Below are 23,045 nucleotides of genomic sequence, written 5' to 3'. Positions count from 1 at the left end.
AGCCATACTCCTCCGCTTAAACATCCTCGTCAGATCCTTGGCCTTCGCCACCCAGTTCGCGGCCGACAGCCGCTTGTCCGACCCCGGCGTCACCGTCCCCGACCCCGACCCCGCCCCCGTCCCCGATCCATTCGCCTGCGCCTGCGCCTGGGGCGGGTTCGGTATGCTCACAGTCGAGCGCCTCGACCTTGTCCCGGGGCGCGGCCCTCCCTCGGCCTGCGCAAACGCAAACACCGTCCCATGCGGCGTGCCCGGCACCTCGCCGTCCGCGCCCTCCCCCTCGCCCTCATGGTGCTCCGCCTCGACGGTCGCCTCCTCGACGGACACGCCAATAACCAAGCCGTTCGTCGGGACAGCGAGGATATCCCGCGAGCGCGTGCGCGCGCGCGAGAGGCGGCGGGCGATCGTGCGGCCCATGGCCTTGCCGAGGGACACGCGCCCGGCGATGGTCTCCATCTGCGTGACCTGCTCCTCGTCGTGCTCGTGCTCGTGCCCATGCCCATAGTGGTGGTGCGGGGAGTCGCCCGCGGCGTCCGCGTCCATGTCCGAGGCGAACGAGTCTGCGCTCCCGGCGTACTTTTGGGCCTGGTAGAACGCGCCGGTGCTGCCTGCGTTGATGATGAGCGAGTTTTTGCGCGAGGGCAGCTTGCTCGGGTTGTCGTACGTGCCCGTCGTGAGGTCCGTCGCCTGTGGGAGGAGCGGTGAGCGGGTGTTCGGTGATCAGAACGCTGGGCGCCGCGGATCGCGCAGCACGTCCGAGGGGAGCGCACCGAAGCGAACAGTGGCCGCTGGGGGAAAGCGCCAATGCCCAGCTGGGAACAAAGGGACGTCCGCGCGCATGGGCACTGGCTTCTCTTCCGCGACGCGTTGCAGGACGAGATGAGATGCTTCTGCGACATGCATGGCCACGGGCGAGGACAAATTCGCCAAGGAAGCGTCTGCGGACAAAGGACCGCGCAAAGTCCGTCGACACCTTACACGTTGTGCGCGCTGGCTGCCATGCACGTCTCCCCGTCTGCCCAGAAAGCGTGCCTCGTGCCTCGTGCAGCGAGGACGCGTCCGGGTTCCCAGCGGCCGCAAGGGACGCGTCGCCGGGGACCCGGTCGTTGTGCCCAGATAGACACCCCCTTTGCGTGACGCGTCCTTCACGTCCGCGTGTACCTCGCACGCACCAGTAAGAGACAGGACAATCAAAGCACATACCTGGCCGAACCTCGACACCGAGATGCTCCCCCTCCGCCTGTCCCGCTCTCGCGCTGCCGGGTCCCTCGCAACCGCAACCGCCACCGTCGTCTGCGACGCCGGGGCGCTGCTCCCGCTCCCGCTACTGCTGTTCGTGTTCATGTTCGGACTCGGGTTCGCCGTGCTGGGCCGCGAGCGCGCCTCCTCTTCGTGCGCCCGCCGCTCGCTCTCTTGTTCTACCTTTTGGAAGATCTGTGTGCGCGGGCGGGGGCGGGGGGCGTGTCAGAAGGAGAAGACGAGAGGAAGAGGGGAAGAGAGGGCGTATGAGTATGAGCATGAATATGAGGAGAGATAGATAGAGAGGGATAGAGAGGGAGGGGGAGGGAGGGAGTCAAGACTCAAGACGCACCTGCTCGATCAAGTCGTGACGCGCGTCCTCCTCCGGGGTCAGCTCCGCCAGCACGCACTGTGTCTGTGACTGTGGGGGCGCAGGTGCAGGCTCTTCCGTCTGCGTGTCGACACCCGTCAGTAGAGTACAAGTGAGGAGTGAGGGGACAGCGACGGTTGAGACGGACCTCCTGACGCGTTTCTGAGACATGCTCCGGCTCTGCCAGCTGGGCGGGCTCTTGCGGGTGTGCTGGTGCTGGTGCTTCGGTCACCGCGGCGGCGGTCTGCTCTTGCTCTTGCGCTGCTGTTGACGCGGACGGGGCAGACTCGGCTTCCTGAGTGTCGCGGTCGCGAGACGGAGTGCGTGCACTTGAGTCACAACACCGAGAGAACACTGACGTGGACGTGGTGGCACGAACCTCGGGAGACGCGTCTGGGGCAGCAGCCCCTACCGACTTTGACAGTGACGGCGCGTCGTTCGTAGGCTCTTCTGCTGCCTGTACGTCGTGTAGTATACATCGCGTTCATGAACAGGCGAAGGGGGGAGCTGCAACATGGCGAGACGAACCGCAGATTCATGCACATGACGCGTTTCCGGGCTCGGTGGTGCTGGCTCTGGCTCTTCTCGCTGTTGCTGTTGCTGTTCTGCTGGTGCCTCAACTTGTGGTGGCACTACCGCCGCGTCTTCCTGCGCTGGCACTGTCACCGTCACCGTCTCGGCGAGCTCGACCTCGGATGCGGGTGCGGGGGCGGACATGGCGAATGGCGAGCGACGTTGCAACTTGCTGCGGGTTCTGGGTCGGCGGTTCTGGCAGTGGGTCGGCGGTCGGGGAGGGACGAGGGACGAGGGAGACTCAAACGGCCAGAGCGGGCGCGATGGCAGCGTGAGAGGACATGCACAAGGGCGGCGAGGGGCGGAATATATGTATGGGCCCCGGGGGAGGGAAGGGGGGTTGGGGGCCCTCGGGAGTGATTGATGTTCTCGAAGCGGGCGAAGGGAGGCATCAACCGAACCGCGCCCTGTAACACTGAACAGTGACACTCTGCTGGACCCTCAGTCCCCTTTCTCTGGGCCTCTCAGTCGCTGGCGCAACAGTTCCAGCACAGTCACTGGCAGCAGGTCCCCCGCCTCCTGAATCCCAATCCTGGCGGGCGGCGCAGCACAGATCCAGAACAGGACCCCAGGACGCGCATGGCGCCGAATAGAGCGACGCGGCGTCTTGGCGGCGCACGAGACGTTCGACCGTTCGAGGAGGGCTCCGTCTCGACTCTCCGTGCGCTGGCCACCCACGGGACACGCCCTCGATGTCACGGTAAGTACTAAGTAAGTACAGGAGACAGCCAAGCTCTCGCCCGCCCACCCGCTCGTTTCCCTTCCCCCACCCGCACTACACCGCCGATCACGATCGCGATCTGACCAGTGACGGCGGTCGGGGAGGCTGATCAACGTTCAACGCTCACCCCGCCTCGTGGCTCGCGAGTCGCGAGTCGCAAGCCGCAAGCCGCTTACCGCGTATAGTTTGATACTTACGATACCGTACGTACGCTGCCTTGTGCGGTGTGCAGTGTGCGGTGTGCACCTCTCGCGAGTCGCTTTGACTTTTGCGATCGTATTTTCTACGCACACACGCACACGCGCGAAATAAGAATAAACAGCAGCTAGAAGACGGAAGGCGCGGCGCAAGTTGAAGCAAGCTCGAACAGATTTTCTTCGGGTGCGTATTATATTCTCGACCCCTTGGAAGTTGGGTCCTTGTTTTTCTCGCATTCTCGAATGCGTAGAACGGGAAAACGCACCCGGCCCCCGAGTCCCGATTCCGCGACTCCGCGACCCCGCGAACAGAAGAAGCCAAAAGCCAATTCTCGATTGCAAGTTCTGCGCGGTCCTGCCTTTTCTGGGGCCTTTTCTGTCTGGAAGCGTGGGCGTCCGGCAGAAGCGTCACGCGTGCGTTGGAACTTGCAGAACTCGAACTCGGAATTGGGGAGCCTGGAGGTGACCGCGGCCGTGAAGGAGGTGGCGCATTCGCGTGGCGCGGATGGTGCCGATCGAAAATGGTTCTTTCGGGCAAGTGTGGTCCGAGGGTTGCGCCGTTCGCCGCCGGGACAGGCCTCATTAGTCATGGCTCAATGGAGTAATTGCCGACGTTCTTCGCAGTCAGTACATACGCAGTTCGCGTGCATGCGTTCGCTGCGCCTGGGACGAGGACGAGGTGGAGGAAGGGAACTGAAAGGTGTGAACAGGCTGGTGAACCGGTCGACGAATTCGAATGGCATTTGTAGGCAAGGGGGTCTAGTACAGTCTCGCCTTTGGCTTTGGCTTTGGCTTTGGCTTTGGTTGCAGCGGCTTGCTCATTGACAGGCTGCGCCCGATGAGGTGACACTGGACAGGAGATTCAGGATCCTGGGGGTGCCCCCTCTTTCAAGTTTGGCGCGTCTCGGCGGTGTCATCGTCGACTCGGACTCGGATGTCTTGACTCTGGACTCTGGACACTCTGGAGCGTTGCGTTGCGAGAGGCATCTGTCTGCACATAGGAAATAGGACATAGGACCGGCTGCATGGTAAGTCTTCGGCCTGGGGACGCACACACGGAGAACACTGAACAGTGAACAACGGTTAATCGTTCAACGTTCAACGTTGTACATCGAGCGAGTGCTCCGAATCAGTACTCAGTACTCAGTTTTCGGGCCAGTGCGCTGCCGAGGATGAGCACGTACTCGTACATAGCAGTGCATAGAACTTCATTCCAGCTATGTGTGCCCGCCTGGGGAGGAGTGGTACCGTACCAAGGCAGCCTGAGAGATTGGTGTGAATCGTGCCGATATGCATATGCGCGAGCTGGTCCACCGTAAGATCCAACCGAGGGCGATGAGGTCCAGGAATCGGGATTCGATATTCATAGGTCAAGGGGAATGAATGGTGAATGGTCACTGTTCGCACAGGGCTCCCGGGAGAGTACTGGGAGAGCTCAAATGGGTGATGCTGGCCCCTGGGGGCCCGGGAGCGGGTTGTTGATGCTGGCAGTGGCCTGGGCCTGTCGCCGACAGTAGCGATATCCTGTCTCCATGTGCGTATGCGTACTCTAATATGCGAGCACGGTGAGAGCATATGGTGTATTTGTATTTTGAATAGTGAATAGAAGGCTGCTCACCTCGGACCCTACTCAGATTCAGATTGGCCGGCACTGGTGCTCCGAGAGAGCTGCTCGAAGAGGATCCGGAGGGATGGATCAATATTCGTGAAGCGTGTATGTATCTCCTCCGCGCCCGTTCTTTGGAGACTCGGAATCTGCCTGAGGTTGACGTTGAAGGCGTGGTCTCGACTGGCAAGCTGCTCGTGGCAAAAGTCGTGAGCGCTCTGGCAATATCGCAAGGACGTCCGATTCCGAGACGTACCTGAGCTGGAACCTAGAGCAGCGGCGGCTTCTGAGTCATACGAGTACATACAGCGGTATCGCGGTATCGACAGAGAGGACACTTTCTCTCCACGCTCTGCAAGGTCTGCAACCGGGGGATGTGGCCAACGTGAGTGCTACATAGTATTCGGCCAAGTTTAGAGTGTTTCCGCTAACCTAGTATTAAATTTACGTCAAACTCCCACGACTTTTATGCTTCCAATGTAAGCGTAAATGACTGTTACTCTCCGACTTATCCAATTACTACGGTTAGTTACTTTGACAATGACTGTTCCAAGCCAAGCTCCTCGTCGCTCAAGCAGGGAGGCCTTGACACTGACCATCACCACCACCTCCAGCCCTCCAGCCCTCCAGCCCAGAGCCAACTGCATCCCCCCAGGTACAACCACACTCCACACTCCACACTCTCGCCATGGGCGTCCTCGAGTACCTCCCGCACCTCATCTACTCCACCGCCCTCACCTCCATCTCCATGCACCACCTCTACCAGCGCAAAGCCGCCGAGGCCGACCGCGCCCACGTCGCCGCGCAGATCTCCATCCTCGAGGACCTCCGCACGCGCCTCGCCGCAGGCGAAGACGTCCCCGCGCGCGAGTTCGACAGGCTCTGGCGCCTCGCGCGCAGCCACGACGTATGGCGCGCTGCTGCCGCCGCCGCGGAAGCAGAGGCGGCCGCAACGGGGACGGGGACGGGAACGGGGACGGGAGCGGGGGCGAAGAGCGTGCATATGCAGATACAGCCGAGGGAGACGGTGGGGTGGAAAGAGGTGCTGCTTGGGCGGAGGTTTGATACGAGCAGGACGGAGGAGCTGGATAGGAAGGATCTGGAGAAGGGTGCGTGGGCTTCTTCTCTGCATTGCTTGCGCTTGCTTGAAAAGGGCTGATGATGATCACGCTGCGATGCCTGGCTCTGGCTGTCGCTGTCTGGCTGTCTGGTTGTCTGGCTGTACAGTGCGCATGGAGGTCGAGGTCGAGGGCGCGAGCGGATCGGATGCAGAGTCGAGGTAGTGCGATGCGACCCATGATCCTTTTCCCGTTCCACCTGGAATCCCACTGTGCTCTTCAAGCCCGTCCGGTCTTTGGGCGCATGGACAACGTTTCGAAAGCAGGCTAGGCCAGGCTCCCAAGTCGGCGATGGACAAGATACATATTACGGATGCGGACACCAAGTCGACGAATCGCAGATCGCATCCTGTGCGACCACGACTACTTAGCAGGACTCAGGACTCCCCGCGGCGACGCGTGTACTCGGACTCTACGGTGTCTCGCCCCCGCGTGCGCGAAGGCAGAGGAGGTTCCGGGTCCGAAAACGTGTACTTCAGGTATTGAACGTTTCTGGCATTCCTACACACACCACGCGTCCGCACGGTTTCGTGCAGCGTATTCCTTCGCGTCTTGTCCCATATGAAGTGGAAGCCAATCTCGTACGTTGCGAGACTGCACAACTCGGGCGCGAAGTCTCTTGTGGAGGTGCGCGCACCGTACCGATTCCCGAACGCCCAGGTGTGTGCTCGAGTACATACATTCCGAGTGCGAGTGCGATTTCCTAGATCATGCATGGTCCGCGCGAAGTTGCCTCTCTTCTCTCTTCTCTCTTCGGCCGTTCCTCGCGCCCGCGGCGATGGCAGGCTCTAGGCTCCTCGAGTCTCGACTGCAGGTGCGTACATACATACTTCAGTCTTCTCCTTCCCCTAGGCCTCCGTGAAGTCCGTGTCCGTGTCTTGTCTACGGCCGTGCCTGACCTCGCGGTACACACAGCGAGGAATCAGGAATCAGGATCATGCCCATGAATCCCATCATCCTTGGGCCTTGTTCAAAGGCGCTGTAGGCTGTAGCCTGTCACTGGTCACTGTCCGCGTCAGGAACAGGCACGCTGGCATCGATGTGCACATGCAGTATGTTCTCGTTCTCGGAGAAGCGGAGAAGCAGTGTTGACAGCGGTAGCATCGCAGCCTGTAGAGCGTTCAGCGCTCAGCGGCGAACCGGTGAACGGTGAACGGTGAACGTTTGAACCCCAGAAACTTTCTTCTCGATGACCGATGACCGTCGACCGTCGACGGGTGCCTGGCTGGATGCGCTGTGAGCGTGCCTTCCGCCCGATCCTAATCACTGATAGAGCTCGCACAGTTGTCACTGATGCCGGGCCCAGGGCCCGCGGCATTGTTGACTTCTCTTCCATCGGTCAGTACATATTGCGTAGGTCTCAAGAGTCAAGACGAGGGGGAGGGGGACATCCGCGGGAAGACACAGGTACCAGTGAGTAGGGACCATCTACGGATCGTCCGGTCATTGCTGATGCGTAGTGCGTAGCAGCTTGACTCGCTCTGCCTGGAACTGGTCGCGTCGATTCTACGGTCTACCCAAGTCGAACAGTTCGTACGTATCCATTCCTCCATTCCTGCATTCCCGGGACCGTAGCATGTCAGGCACATGTTGTTGACAATTCGCCATTGATCTAGCTTCTTCACCCACCTAGTCCCGGAACTTCAGAGGCAGCCTGAAATAGACATAGACCCCAAGCACGGCATCTCTAACTGAACTGGACGGTCCAATGCGCCTGGAGATGTGCCTTCTCAGGCGGACGACTTCTCACCCTCACACCTTCAAATGAAGCGCGAAGCAACGAGCTGCTCGCCTCCTACTCGCATGGTGTTACCGTGACTCTTCTATGAGTGAGTTACCCGCCATCGACAACCTTGTTCTCATCGTGCACCTGACCGGCGGCGCACATGCAATGGCGTTTATCCGACGAGCTGACGGAACACAACTAACAGCGTGCTAATGATCAGGAAACATCATTGCACTCGGAGGCCCCGCCCAGCTATCGAGTTAGGTCACGACTCACTATGACTTACACGTTCTTTGTGCGGAAAGGCGGCTCACGTACGTACCGATCCATAACTATCCCACAGTATCGGCCAGTACCCGACGCCTTCCAGCTTACATGCCGAGCGAGAGCAAGGCCAGCTTATTCGCTCTGCCTTTCGATTCCGGCACTATGGTGTTCCTTGGTAGCTCAAAGTCCGGGAAGAGACCATCAAGACCGAGTGCAATTTTACTTTTCGAACAGGGGAGTGCTCGCTCAGCAGACGAGAACGTATGTAAGGTTGTGGAGCTACGCGACGTCCCTCAGGAGCGGGGTAGGAAACACAGCGGAGTGTTTGATAGAGGAAAATGCGAGATCCTCGGCCCGCTGCGGATGGGCTCTCGCAAATGCTACGATAGTGGCGATACGAGGCGCAGCGGAGGCGATCCCGAGGTCGTCTGCGGCCCGCGGGGCTAGTCTTCAGCTTCCCGACCAACCGCATCCATCGTACATGAGCCTCACCGAAACGGTTCGGCCATGTAGCACTCTGTGGGGCGTAAGTCTTCGTCATGGACGTGCGCGTAGACATTCAAGATCTTGATTGTCAGCCGCCACGGGTTGTACCTCGGATAGAGCGGCTCGAGCAGGGTGGACACGTCCGCGGATGTCGAGCTCTCGCAGCTCCGAGAATTGCTCGCGGAACGGTTGTTCGAGATGTCATCCAGGCTGTCAATATCAAGTGAAAGCGAGCGGAGCCTAGCTAGGGAGCCGTTACAGGGATTGGAGACAGCGGCAAGTGGGTGGATGGCGAGACGGTGAATGAACTTAGATACAAGAAGAGTGATGATAGAGAAGTGAATCATACCGCCGCAGATGTATACGGCCACGCAATGACTAGAGATTGATACAGGAGACGTAGGTAGAGTGTAAAACTTCGATCAAGCTATCAGTGGGTTAATAAGACTATCTGGCAATACAGAGGAAGAAGCGAAGTGTATATAGGCAAATTTACGTTCAAGAAGGATTGTTTCCAAGTCGGAGAGGGGCGGGAAACGCCAGACTCCGAAGAATCTTCCTGAGGCCCGGAAGTTCATTCTTGGTATCTGCGATGAATGATGCGTGAGTACCTTGCAAACGCTGAGGTTACACGGGAACGGGAAACTTACTCGTGGACCGGTTCAAAGCATACCCAAATCATTCATCCTCGCACCATCGAGCATGTACGCTCCCCGCCGACCAGCTTGAAGACCGCACAACAACAGATCGAACTGCTGGCCTCTCTGGTAGCCGGTGTCAAGCGTACTCCCGATGTCGGTGAGGTCCAAGTTGGGATACAGCCTGTCCACCAACAAACCGAGCTTGACGATGTAGATAGACGGTAGGAAGAACGGCACCCGAAGGCGTCGAAGGCGAGGATTTGGAAGCGACGGGAGAGAGTCCAGGTCAATCCCGCCCAGTGCCAGGCTGATTGATGGGATTGCCAGGCGTTCGAGCTGAGGATGCGCGGAGACGAATGCGGCGACAGAGGCGAGACTCGGAAAACCGCTGTATTGGCCGCCATAGGTGAAAACGAGATCGTAGATGATCGTTTCTCCGAACGCGAACTCAAAAGTAGTCAGGCTCGGCCACAAGGTTTGCACGCTGTTCAAGTCTTCCTTCGTAAGGCCCACGTACATGTCCTCGAAGGTGAAGGAGATCGTGTGCATATCGGTGCGAGAGCGAAGAGGTGCGAGCAACTGCGCTGCAGTGGGGCCACCTGAGGACATGAAGTTGAGGCCTTCGCGAGCGACATGGAATTCCGTAGAGAATTGAAGAAGAGACGAAGGAAGCCAGGAATGAATGGTATCCAACTGCGAGAGAACAGACTCTATATCGGTGTCGGCGAGGAATTTTCTGCAGCTCAATTTGAACGAGTGAAGCCGAGGAGGTTTGGTTATTTCCAAGAAGATGACCACGTGGGTGAGCCCAATGGCGGAGAGCTCCAGGTGTCGAAGGGCTTGAAACCCCGACTTCAGCGGAATGGCGGCCAGCTCTTCCATGGCAGTGAGATTCAGGCTAAGGTCTCGCAAGAAGGGGAATGAAGCGAGGGAATTGAGGGATGTTACCGTCGGCGTAATGGAATACGCGATTTTGAGGGAACGCAACTGCACCAAACTCCAAATGGGGATGAGATGTAGGCGATCGGCATGTCCGGAGACGGCGAGAGAGCGAATCTGAGAGAGGACGGGCATCATCTCTCCCATGACCATCCTAACGGTGGCTTCGCTTGGATGCAACCAGAGCGCCATTGAGACGTGGTGAAGCATGGGCGTAAGAAGCATAGTGTGGGATATTCCCATGTCATCGAGCTCGAAACCGCTAAGACGTTCGAGGAGTGGTAGAAATGGGCCTTGAGGGCACCAACGTCTTAATACGGTCCAGGTGAAGGCCTCTATGCATTCGTGGTCCTCCGCGTTGAGATCACGGACTCGAATGAGATACTTCCGGAAGCGCGCCCACTCCGGCTCCGTGATGTCTCGCGTGAACGTCTGCAGCAGCTTGGATTAGTGGCCATGTAACACAATAATCGGAGGAAAGAGCGTACGTATGGGTATACGCTATATGATGGCAAGATGCGAAGCAAGTCCGGTATGCTATCCACCACTCGCCACAGAACGTTCAGTGCAGGGTCTTCGAAGGAACGACATACACGCGCAGCTCGAGCGATTGTACCCTGGGCGAGATGACACTGTACACGAAGTTCCGGCAAGCAATCCTCATCGTCTAGTTGGGGTCCTGGGGACAACTTGTCGAAGACTTCTTCAAAAATCTCGCGGCAGTTCAAGGCCTTCAATGTTGCCGACACTGTGTGAAAGGTACGCATCAACTCAGTCTGGTGTCCAATGATTTGAGTGCGCCGACTACAAATGGTTGAGGCGACATACCAGAGAGTCTGCAGGGGTTCCCAATATTTGTCGTGAAGGAGCAGGAGGCGATTGACGCGATCGTGTCCTTGGGTCACTGGACGCGCTATATATGAGGGTCAGTGCGACGTAACTTTGTTTCAGCGCCCCGCACGCTCGGACTCTATGTAAGCGCAGTAGGGCTCAGGAAATACGAAGAATTTGCGGCACCTGGAAATATCTTCACCGCTTGAGGCGTTCTGACAGACATAGAACCTTTCTTAAGGAACTTAGGCCAAAGGAAAGTGAACAGATAAGAAGTGTGTGTCAAAGTTGAAGATAATACGCAACGCTAGCGTACTAGCAGCCCAGAACTTGTCACCACAGCCTCAATATACAAGAATAGAAGAGGTGACCATGTGCTGCCATGTGGAACAACTGCCGGTCGGCGCATGCACGCAAGCCCACCCGGAGCATCATGACCCTGAATTCGACGATGTTCTTGGCATCCGTATAGCGTATGTAAGAACGACCATTCTGCGCGTCATGGGGACTTCAAAGGTACTCACTTGTGAACACGATTAGAACATACCCAAATCGCCCAGCCTTGCACCATCCAGCAAGTGCGCTCCACGGCGACCGGCCTGGAGGCCGAAGAGCAATAGGTCGAAGTGCTGTCCTCTTTGGAAACCCGTATTGCAAGTACTCTTGATATCCGTCAAGTCTAGATTCGGGTAGAGCTTGTCTACCAACAAGCCAAGCTCGATAAGCGAGGGTCCGGGTATGAAGAAGGGCACGCGAAGCCGTCGCAGGCGGTGATTAGGCGTGGACGGGAGAGAGTCCAGGGCTGGCAACGGGCTAGTGAGATTCATGGACGGTATTGCGAAGCGTTCAAGCTGAGGATGCGCCGAGACAAAGGCTACGACAGACGCGAGGGTGGGCGATTGGCTGTCGTCGGAATAGCTGTAGTTGTAGTAGATGTTGGAGATGAGCGGGGCCCCGAATGCGAACTCGAACGCCGTCAAACTCGGCCACAGTTCTTGTACGCTGACGAGGTCTTGGTCTGTGAGCCCGATCATGATATCCATGAAGTGGAAGGAAATTGTCCGCATATCGCTGCGTGAGCGGAGGGGCTCAAGTAGCTGAGCGGCAGTGGGCCCGCCCGCGGTGATTAAGACCACGTCTTCGCGAACAACACTGAATCTGACGTGATAATGTAGCAGAGAGGAAGGTAATGCGGCATGGATAGTGTCCAGCTCAGATAGTACGGAGTCGAGTGTCGTATCTTCGAGGAAGCGGTTGCATTGAACTTGGAAGGAGCGCAGTTTCGGAGGTTTAGTCATCTCTAAGAAGACAACAACATCCGAGAGCCCGCTTCCTGTGAGCCTGAGGTCCTGAAGGGCTTCGAATCCTGGATTCAGTGGGATGCCGGCTAGATGGTCCATTTCCGAGAGGTTGAGGCTGAGCTCCTGCAGGTGAGGAAAGGCGAGGAGAGACTTCAGCGACGACAACGTTGGTGTGAACGAACACGTGATCTCGAGTGACCGCAGTTGCACGAACGTCCAAGTGGGAATGAGCTCAATTCGCTCGGCATCCCCGGAGACGACGAGGGTGCGAACCTGGGAGAGAACAGGCATCATCTCCTGCAGAACCATCTTCACCATGGCATCGCTCGGCTGCTTGTGCAGCTCAATAGAGATATCATCGAGCGTGGGCGCAAGAAGCAGGGTATGCGACAAGCCAATGTAGTCAAACGCGAAGCCCCTCACCCTCTGCAGGAGCGGTAGAAGTAGCCCTTGAGGACACCAACGTCGCAAGACGGTCCAAGTGAACGGTTCCACAAAGCCGTATTTGATCGCATCCAGTTCGCGGACACGAACGAGGTATCTTCGGAAGCGGTGCCACTCTTGCTCCGTGATATCTCGCGTGAATGTCTATACCAATCGAAATGAGCACGGACTAGAACCCATATGGGATCGAAGCACATTACGCACATACGGGTATACGCCACTGTATCCAGGTAGAACGCCGAGCAAGTGCAGGATATCGTCTACTACTCGCCAAAGAACGTTGAGCGCAGGGCCCTCAAACGCGCGACACACGCGGGCTGCCCTCGCCAAAGTTCGCTGAGCGAGGCGACGTTGCGCACGATCTTCAGGCAAGCAGTACTGCTCATCGACATCCCTGGGCAGACGCCCAGGTGCCAGCTTCTCTAAGATTTCCTCGATAATCTCATCACAGGATAACGCCTGCAACGTTGCGGTCATTTTCGAACTGCACACCGATGTACGTGAGCTAAGGTTCGGTACAGCACGGTACGAGGTCAACTGGTATGAAAACTTACCCAGAACGATACCGAGGGAGAGAGGAACGTCGTGGTTGCAGATGAGATGGTGTACTAGGGTCAGGTGCCTGAGGCCCACGATGCCCGAACTCTATTTGGGCATGAGCGGCCCGAGAGGTCGGGGACGAGCGAGCTGGCATCGGCGCGCGCCTTGAAGAAGCTCAGACTCAACATCATGTCGCATATACTACATTCACGAAGATCAACTAGGACAACATAAACCCAAATATCCTTGATGCACTCTTCTACAGCCCAGACGACGAGAGCGTTGCGCGGCGAACTCGGTGTGAAATAGCTCGTTGAAGAGCTCACAGGTTGGGACTGAAGAACAGGACGTGAGCAGATGCGATAATGAATAAGCTCGAAGAGACTTACACGGGAGCAATGGAGGTGGCCGGGCCGGGGTCGGTGGGGAACGACGGGAACGGGGTGTCAGCACACTATTCAACCAGGTCAGCGCGGGTGCATCACTGAAAGACACATCCAAACTCACAGCCTGCTCGATGTCAGCGTGAGTCTTGCCGGCAGGGAAGTGCGGGCGGACGTTGGCGGGCAGAGGCGGCGGCTGGGGAATGACCTCTGAGCAGTCGATCAGGGTGCTGGTGTCGACACCGAGGACAGCAAGACGGTTAAACACGTCGGGGAACGTCTCCTCGAACTTCTCCTGGTCGTTCGTGAACGACTGCCACTCGCATGCCGTGCGCGAGTCACGGGCGAGTAAGTGGTCGGACTGCAGACGCATCTCGCCAGGGAGCGGAGAGTTGACCTCGCCGTGGATGCCGTTCTGCCCGGCGAACTTCAGCCCACGGAGCTGGGTCTCGATGAAGAACTGGGTGTCGAAGATCCCGGGGGTCGAGTCGAAGGGCGTGCGCGGGATGGTCGGGTCGACCCGGTCAGCCGCACCGATGGTGTGCGCGGAGAGCAGCCAGACGACCTCGAAGTCCTGGAAGCCGACGTCGAGCATGCGCGCGAGGATGTCATCGATGGTGTCTGAAGATGAGGTTGAGTACTCGATGCTGGTCAGAGTACCATGAGCAACTCACCGAAGGGCTCTGGGACGAGGCCGTCGGGGGCAGCCCGGGTAGCGTCCTTGCGACCGAGGAGGAAGTCGACACGCGGGGCACCGGGACACTGCGTCAAAGCGAGCGCACCCGCGAACTGGATGCTGCAGCGGATGTCAGCAGTGTGCGCTGGCGAGTGACAATAAAAACGTACAAGTCAGCAGCGGAGATGTTGTGCTTCGCGATCATAGGCTTCTGCAGCGCGACGATCTCGTCCGTCCCGAGGTTCGGGTGGAAGTTCGTCTCGATATCGGAGAAGAGGACGATGGAGCCGTCTGCGCCTCCGCCGGCGAACTCGCCACGAGCCGCTGCCGAAGGCGAGAACGCGACCGCGTCGTGGAAGGTGAGACGGAGGGACTCATGGGCCTCCTCAGCGCACTGGTTATGGAAGAGGTTGTTGACGATGTCGTCCCGGATGGGGAAGAGAGCGCAGCACGCGGCGTTGGTAGCGGTGTTCTTGCCATCGGGGCATGCGACGCGGCGCGTGAGCGCGGCTGTGGAACAGACAGCATCAGACATGAATGAGGGTCGGAACGAGGCGCGTTGAGGACTCACCGTTGGCAACCTCGAGAGTGGCGACGACAGCGAGGATCGAGAGCAGAGCCTTGAAAGCCATGTCTTGGTACCAGTGGAGAAAGCTGAGAGCTCTGAAGAGCAGGAGCAGGTTAGAAAAAGCTCTTATACCCTGACGGAGTCCTGCAGACAGGACAGTCGCGTACCTGTCTTGCCCGACTGCAACCGCAGATGTAAGAGATGAGAGGCAATTGCGGTCAGAAATCGACCAATGGCAACCCAGACATTTCGTCTTCCTCGGTGCCGTGCCTTCTTGCTGGACCAGTGTGACGGCGAGCAGAACACGTCCATGCAGCTTCCGTGGAGGTGGCCGTCGCCTGCGCGACCAATGGGCTCTCAAGGTCGGATCCTTTTGAACGATATCGCATGTTCGGGTACACGGTCGTGGCTCGAAATGATCATCGTTCCGCGGCTACCTGTGAAGAATACGAGTTAGATGGATGCCCTAGAGGACAAGACGGAGGTCAGCAGGAACGCATACCATCAGGTACAATAGAAGACTGGCCTCGCAAAGCGACACGGTTGTCTACTCCAAGTATAGCTGAATGCGCCTAGACAATGGAGCCTTTTCATCCACTGCTGTGGGGTACACGCGTGGCGGGCGAGGAGATACCGTCCGCGGATGCCATAGTAGGGGCGCCGTTGGGTTCTCAGAGAGACATCTTCGTGGGAGAGGATTAGCCGAGTGGGTGGTATCGGGGCGTTGTGGAAGGAACGCCAAGCCAAGGTATGTTGAGTTGTCCTTCCCAGGATACGGACGTAATATGGTTCCACGTGTTGTGCGTGCAGTACGAGAGGGAGGTCCTGCAGTCGCTTCCATGGACTATGACCAATATCTGTGATCAAAGTCTGGTAGTAGCGGTGCGACATTAAGGACCCTTGGTCCATTGATAGGTCTAGTGGAGATGCATGTAGTCAGTACAGGAAGGAAGGAAGGCGTAAGAGAGCGTGTAGTATGGGATTGTCAGGTGATTGTAGCTGTGTACACAGTGGACATGCATTCTCAAGCTCCCCCTGATTCCTCGCTTGCGATACCTCGTTGCCATAGTTGGAATACACGTACATAAGTTCGGTGCGGCCCAGTAGCATGGGAGAAATCAGCGATTACACGTTATTGCTTCCGAATCCAGCTTCATCGGTGCGCTACGGCGTCGGGACGGGACGGTGCTACGCGCGCGCAGGACCTGCAGTTCGGGCTGGGACGCGCAGAGCCAGACACTGACGCGACGGAGATCGAGCCGGGGCTATCCTGTGGGACCGGTAAGATGGGCGAGCGAAAAGGAAGAAGCAGGAGGGGAGAGAGATGACACATGGCGACAGACCCAGCGAGTATATGGTGATTTACGAGCGGTGCGACCGTGAGGGAAGACGGGAAAACTGCGATGGGGAACAAGCACCTAGGAGCCTCAGAGTCCAGCTGAGGTAATTCAATGCGGGTAGCGGCCAGCGGGTATACAGTCTTCAGATGGAGGGAGTAGTGCGATATGTCGTCTTCGAGACCAAGTCAGGTCTTGCTTGAATCTAGAGGCGGAGGGACCAGTTGCATCTCGAAGACGCGCAGTCCCGCGACGTGATCTTCACTAACTCAACTGCAGCATGAACATCGCGCAACGTCTAGATGCACAACAAACTCACCGGTATGAGCCACAACCCCGCGCTTCAACACCTCTGCAGTGATCCAACCCCAAGCCTTGGATGGTACAAGCGAACTACTCGGGCTTGCGAGATCGATCTTTGTCGCGACTCCAGCCAAGAGCGACAAGGCCAAGGTTGGTGAGGAGCAGAAGAACAGCGGCAGCATCCGACTTCGAAAAAGCGCGAGAGGGTTCAGACATTGTGTCACGGTGGTGGTAGTGGTGGTGGTGGTGGTGGAGGGAACTGAGCAAGGAGGCAAGTCGACGACGGACGCTGAGCACGCCGTTGATGCGCGACAACAAGCGCCTGCCTCGTGGCGCAAACACGAGGCTACCCAACACCGACGATGCATATGTGGTGGAACGAGGATAGATAATCGAGAATAAATTACGTGCCAGGATTTGTCTGCGAACTGCGAAGCAACAGAGCCGAGAGAAATTGGTAGCCTCGTGGTACCGCCACAACGCTTGTGCGTTACCTGTCCAAGTCGCCAGCGTTCTCTCACCGACCACGACTAGCACCTCGACATCACCTCTTCCTCTCTATCTTCCCAGTCTATCACTCTGTACACACTCAGGAACCGCATTTGCAACACTATCCACTTCACTGTGCAACCTCCTCAATCTGGTCTGCCACCGGTCCTCTCTCGGTTCTTATCGACATTCTTCGTTACCGAGGACCGGGTATAACTTTGGTGGCGAAACCTTCTTTGAACTATGACTACGGGTACTTTAGGAGTAATGAGCGTGGCGACTGGGGGAGGGATGCCACTAGCGGGTTCTGAGTCATCGAAGAAAGGCTCAACAAGTCGCAAAGTGCGTCGCATTCCGTATCCTATCGTCTCAGTCTGTATACTGATGCAGGGCTAGGATTTGCTTCTGTACCCTAAGGGTCCCTTCTCAGCTCAATTTATTGCCCCACACGTCGTTTGCACGCCCGTAGGACCAAGAACACCGGCGCAACGCCACCTTAGTAACCTTCAGTCATCGCCCGCTCACTTGCTCTCCCGTCCCAAAGCCGACACGCCTCGCAATGCGACGCCCGCTCAGGCACCGGCGCAGGCGCAGGCAATACCCAACAACCGTGCAACGGTACCGAAGATACTCCTCTTTAGGCGTATCCGGCTCGTGGAAGTCGGACAGGCGACAACTTATGCGTCAGGCTTAACGGGCTCGAACTACAGCACTGGCAGGCCCGGGACGCTGTCCTTCGCAAGCGCGCTCAGGAAGTCCATCCACGTTCCCTCGATGCATCCTCCCAACCTTCCTTCCTGCTTCCCGCAAACGACCTTTGGCACACCTTTTAACCTCCCGCGAAGGATTGTATTCGTCTCGCGCCCTCCCGCACAATCCGCCATGTCACAGATTGCTCGCCTTCCCGCCGTATCAGCTCTGGCTGCAGACGTCCCCAAGGGCAACATCCTCAAACGAACCGCCCCTGGGCCCGACACCGATACCGCTGTGGAGGCGGACGGGGATGCGAAACGACCAGCAAAGAAGACGCGTGGGAAGCGCACCCCGACGGCGGAACGGAGACGGCGCCGCAAAGCTCGGGAGGAGGCCGCTGCGAGGGCCAACTTGGCGATGGCACGCTCGGAACCGTCAAAGGCCTGAGTAAAACGCATCGCCTTTACTCGTATCCGCTCTTGTACGCACATCGCTACCATTGATACCTGATCTCGCGTTGTATCCCGGATTTATCGTGTATGTGGGACTTTATTAGAACGCACTCCATCAATGAAGTAAGACATAGAATGCTTTTTTGCCGTGCTCAGGTCGACCTCAGGTTCTGAGAATGGGAGTTTGGTGGTGCCCAGGACGATCGCCCATGTGTCGTCCAGTATGCGAAGTCTGCCCTAGAAGCAAGAGCCTGAGGAGTGCGACCGACGCTCACAGAAGGGGAGAGAGAATGAGATGAATAAGTTATATGCGTATTGTACAGATGTATGGAGCCGGAAGCGTGGTAGTGATGTGGTAGTGATACAGTGGATAATGATGTGGGTACGGGAAGTCCGTGTCCAATGCTCAAGTGTTGATAGTACAGTATATGAGTGCGTTCTCGCGCTATAGTGCAGTAGAATAGAGTAGTACGTTACCAGTATGGATGTCCGAGTATAAGTAGAACGGTGTCATGTTCAGACGGACGCGGCAGCCAAGGCTGCTGCCTCCCTCTCCCGCTTCCGCTGCCTCCGGATCGGCATTGGGAGCCGCTTCCCACCCCGCCTCTTCTTGCGCTTCTCAGTAGTCTCTGACGGTGCTCCCTCAGAAGACGAAGCTGAGCCGGACGCTGGGGTCTCAGGCGTGCATGCAGTGGTAGGGCTAGACGCCGCCTGGCGTGACCTCCCTGCCCTGGCGATGGCCTTCCTGGTCAACTGCAAAGCGATGTCAGCGCGAGTGGTAAAGGAGAAAGTGACAGTCCCACATACCTCGACTAGCGAAGATGCAGCAAGAGTAGGGGTCATCTTCGTGGCAGCAGCGACCTCCGCATCATCTGCCTTCTTGGTCTGTGGAGAAATTGTCAGAATACGTAAGTACGGTGAGTGGGATAGCAGACCAACCTTGGCAGCCGAAGAAGCCACAGCCCGGATGGGCGCGAGTGCAGTGTTGAGGAGCCGCAGCCGAGAGCCTAGAGCGAATGCAGATGCAGCCTTGCGTGACTCGGGGGATGTCCTGGGTGCGATGGGCATGACGGAAGCGGACTGAGGCTTGATGCCCGCAGGAGAGACAGTGGTGTCGATGTCGAGGAGCGTCTTGTCTTGCACGGGGTCTACGAAGACTGTTTAGCGTCAAGAAATGTTGAAAGAGAGCGAAGTACTCACCAGTCGACGGGGAGTCCACGCTCTCGCACAGCGTCATGTCGATATCCACCAGGGTCAAATCGCCGTCCTCTGATGCATCGACGACCGAAGAGGTCGGAGTCGAGGTCGAGATGAGTTGACGGGTGGTGTCGACATAATGCGTGTTCTTGCGTGCGATGATCGAGTGCAGTGCGCCGCCAACCGATGCCTTGTACACGATTTGCGAACCGACAGAGATGTCGATGAAGATGCTGGAGATCGAGTGGATGGGGTAGTATGAGTTGGCGTAGGCAGAGAGAACGTCTTGAACGGAGTAACGGCCGAGGATAAGGCTGGGAATGGCTGGAGCGCGCTTGAGCGGGTTCGGGCCTACTGAAAGTTAGTATCCGGACAATTCTCATCAGTACCAGAAAACGTACCATAGTAGCGCTGGATGAGTGTCGGGGTTCGGGTGATTATGGCGGTCGAAGCGCGTTCATGAGCGGGAGCTTGCTCAGATGCCTTGACAGGCAGAGTAAAGTCAGTATTTTCCGAGAGCGTGAGCAGTAAATACACTCACGTTCGAGTCACGCTCCTTCGTGGTGTTCTCCGCATATCTCCACAAACGCCAATAGACCATGGCCAAGACCGATGTGAGCGTATTGCAGGCGAGGGGAGCGAGTGATGCCAGAAGGTAGTAGCTGAAGAGGAGGGAGCCGAGGACGAATGCCAGGGTGTTGCACAAAATGGCGAGGATGGCAAACCGGACCATGGGATCCCTGAGGATGGACTCAACCGGAGTACCGGTGAACGAGATGGCGAGGAAGGCGAGAACGGTGAAGTACTGCATGGTGGCGAGTCTGGCGAGGGAGCTGGCCGTGCGACGTACTTGGCGGGCGTGCGGACGGATAATATGTGGAGGATCTCTCGCGAAGATAGCGAACTTATATACGCGACGGGAGAGGTCACGTTCTGAACCTTAATTTGTTGAGCGCGCAACGGCGCGTCCGTCACGGGACCGTGTCCTCCGCTGCTATTCGGGAGCGGGACGCGTCTCGAGGTTCACAGGTATTTTAGATTCATTGAGCAAGAATGTTTGTCGGGGACAATTCGAGCTCTGCGCGGAAACACATCAGGCCGGGAGGGCGAGACGAGGCATCAACCGGACTCGATAGCCGACAGCGTCTGGTAGCCTCGTGTCGCCGCCACCAAGGCAGCGCTTGTGCACGATTTGCACGCTCAGCCGCCGCGTCCACATGCGACTCGAATCTTTTCACCTCTGCTCTTGCCGTTGAATGTACTTCACTTCTGTGATGTGACCAAAGTACGATTGAACGAAATCTGCTCAAGCCCCAAGGTATGTGTTCATGTGGTAGGATCCGGACGAGCGCAATGCTCCGCCAATAGTAATCGTCGGATTCAGCGCGATTCAGCCACTGTCCCCACCGTTCCCTCGACGAGAGCAGACATGCTTGCGCTAGAACACTGTGATGCATTCCCCAACATATTCAATACACACGGATACAGATTCCCAGGTTAGACACCCTTCCCGCTGCTCCGCACACGAGCCACGAATACGAAAATACTGCTATAGAAACGGAACCCATACAACTCGGCCAATAGAGGAGGCGGCGACGAAAGCTCTCGGAACATCTATAATCATTCTCTCAGACGTTGGGGCTGAGAATATCAGTCAGCGTCATAGACCTGCGAGACGTCGGAGACACGGGGACTTACACAGGAGCAACCGAGGTGGCCGGACCGGGGTCAGTCGGGAACGTGGGGAAGGGAGTCTCAGCGCACTAGAGAAGACGATCTGAGTCAGCGGCATCGCAAGAAAGTGAGGAAGAGTCATCACGTACAGCCTGTTCGACATCAGCATTCGTCTTGCCGGCCGGGAAGTGTGGGCGAGAGCTGGCTGGGAGGGGCGGAGCGATCGGGATGACCTCCGAGCAGTCGATCAGGTTGCTCTGGTCGACGCCGAGGAGCGCAAGCCGGCCCATCACATCCGGGAACGTCTCCGCGAACTTCTCCTGGTCGTTCGTGAACGACTGCCACTCGCACGAGGTACGCGAGTCACGCGCGAGCAGGTGGTCGGACTGCAGACGCCTCACCCCGAAGAGGAGACGTCACCTCGCCCTGGATGCCGCCCTTGCCGGGGAACGTCTGACCGCGGAGCTGGGTCTCGATGAAGAACTGGGTGTCAAAGATCTCTGGGGTCGAGTCGAACGGCGTGCGCGGGATGGTGTCGTCCACACGGTCGGCGGCAGCGACGGTGTGCGCGGACAGCAGCCAGACGACCTCGAAGTCCTGGAAACCGACGTCGAGCATACGGGCGAGGATGCTGTCGACCGTGTCTGTTGAGAAGATGTCAGTGTTCTGACATTCCTACAGGAGAAAATGAGACGTACCGAACGGCTCAGGCACGAGCCCGTCAGGAGCGGCCTGCGTGGCATCCTTGCGGCCAAGCATGAACTCCAGCTGAGGCGCGCCGGGGCACTGAGCCAGCCCAACTGCACCCGCGAACTGGATGCTGCAGAGAACGTCAAACGTGCAGCCGACAAACCTACAAGGAAGACACGTACAAGTCTGCGGTCGAGATGTTGTGGCGGGCGATGATGGGCTTCTGGAGTGCGACAATCTCGTCCGTACCGAGGTTCGCGTGGAAGTTCGTCTCTGTCTCGGAGAAGAGCACGATGGAGCCGTCAGCGCCTCCTCCAGCGAACTCGCCACGAGCCTGTGCCGAGGGCGAGAACGCGACGGCGTCGTGGAAGGTGAGACGGAGGGACTCGTGGGCCTCCTCAGCGCACTGGTTGTGGAAGAGGTTCTCGACGATGTCGTCCCGGATAGGGAAGAGGGCGCAGCACGCAGCGTTGGTTGCGGTGTTCTTGCCGTCGGGGCATGCAACGCGACGCGTGAGCGCGGCTATCGAACAGATGGTGTCAGACAAGGAGGACGGTCGGAATGAGGCGTGTTGAGAACTCGCCATTGGCAACCTCGAGAGTAGCGACCACAGCGAGGATTGAGAGCAGAGCTTTGAATGCCATGACCGAATTACCGAGGGAGGAGAGTGCAGAAAGCGGAGTGCTCTGAGGAGACACTCGAGGCGAATTCGACGGCCCTTTATACCTTTCAGCCCACACACCAGCGCACACTGCCTGCGTTTCATCTCAGAGGCATGAACCACAACATGGCAGCGAATACGGACCTTTTCGTGTTAGTAGCCAATCGTCGCGCGGCGGCTCCGCTATTTTCGGCGCCGTGCGTACTCCATGCCCAGCGCAATGGCCAGTGGACACCACCACGGCGTCGGTGTGTTGCTCGACTGGAATCGTACGTCCAATGGGCTGCAGAATTGACTGCATCTTGAACCCTCTTCGTCATAGCGCATTGCGGGCCGTGTCGTGCAGAGAGCGGAGCGTCTGCCGCTGGCGACGCCGTCCTATTGGTACGTGAGAAAACCAACACTCGGCTAGCTACAATTCTCTGAAATCCCGTTGGATACCAGATAGCTCATGTTGGCCGGTACTCACCTAGGCTGTCGCGATACGGGACCGAGACACGCGCGCCCGCAAGGTACCTTTTACCTCGTCGGATCCAATCCTCGGCCGAGCGTGGTGTCCATCGCGCCTTCGCCCCATCGCCTTCTCGTAATACGTTCCGTGTCCATGCGTCCACATGCGTTGGGTGGGTTTTTTTTTATAAGACTTGAGCTTGGGTGTTCTCTCGATGCCACGTCGCTACGTTGGTGCGCCTGGTCAAAGGTCAATAATGACAATTTGACAAGATAGCCTGGCTCGCTCACAATAGGCCATTCAATCATACTCATGTGCTGGAATATCTGTTGGGGCAATCGAGGCTGGACGAGATTGAGGAAAGAACGAAGGGTTGCCAGTGGAGGCAATCGGCGCGGTAATTATTACGTAATTGCAGTGCTTACCTTCAATAACTGAAGCGCTTAAAGTTGTTCCTCGACCCTCGTCGGCA

General features: G+C 57.6%; 1 protein-coding gene across 1 annotated transcript in view; it reads right to left on the bottom strand.

Annotated features, from left to right (window-relative positions):
* Positions 1 to 22,500, bottom strand: part of L226DRAFT_537504 (peroxidase MNP1) — a 29,767-nt gene extending 7,267 nt beyond the window's left edge. Inside the window, 4 exon segments of the mRNA XM_067681339.1 lie at positions 21,644 to 21,983; positions 22,045 to 22,112; positions 22,128 to 22,216; positions 22,267 to 22,500. Of these exon segments, the coding sequence (XP_067532646.1) occupies positions 21,644 to 21,983; positions 22,045 to 22,105 (401 nt within the window). The 5' untranslated portion in view covers positions 22,106 to 22,112; positions 22,128 to 22,216; positions 22,267 to 22,500.
* Positions 22,501 to 23,045: the final 545 nt, after the last annotated feature.

The sequence above is a fragment of the Lentinus tigrinus genome (assembly GCF_003813185.1).
Source record: "Lentinus tigrinus ALCF2SS1-7 unplaced genomic scaffold L226scaffold_25, whole genome shotgun sequence".
NCBI lineage: Eukaryota > Fungi > Basidiomycota > Agaricomycetes > Polyporales > Polyporaceae > Lentinus > Lentinus tigrinus.
This window is presented reverse-complemented; position numbering and strand designations above follow the sequence as displayed.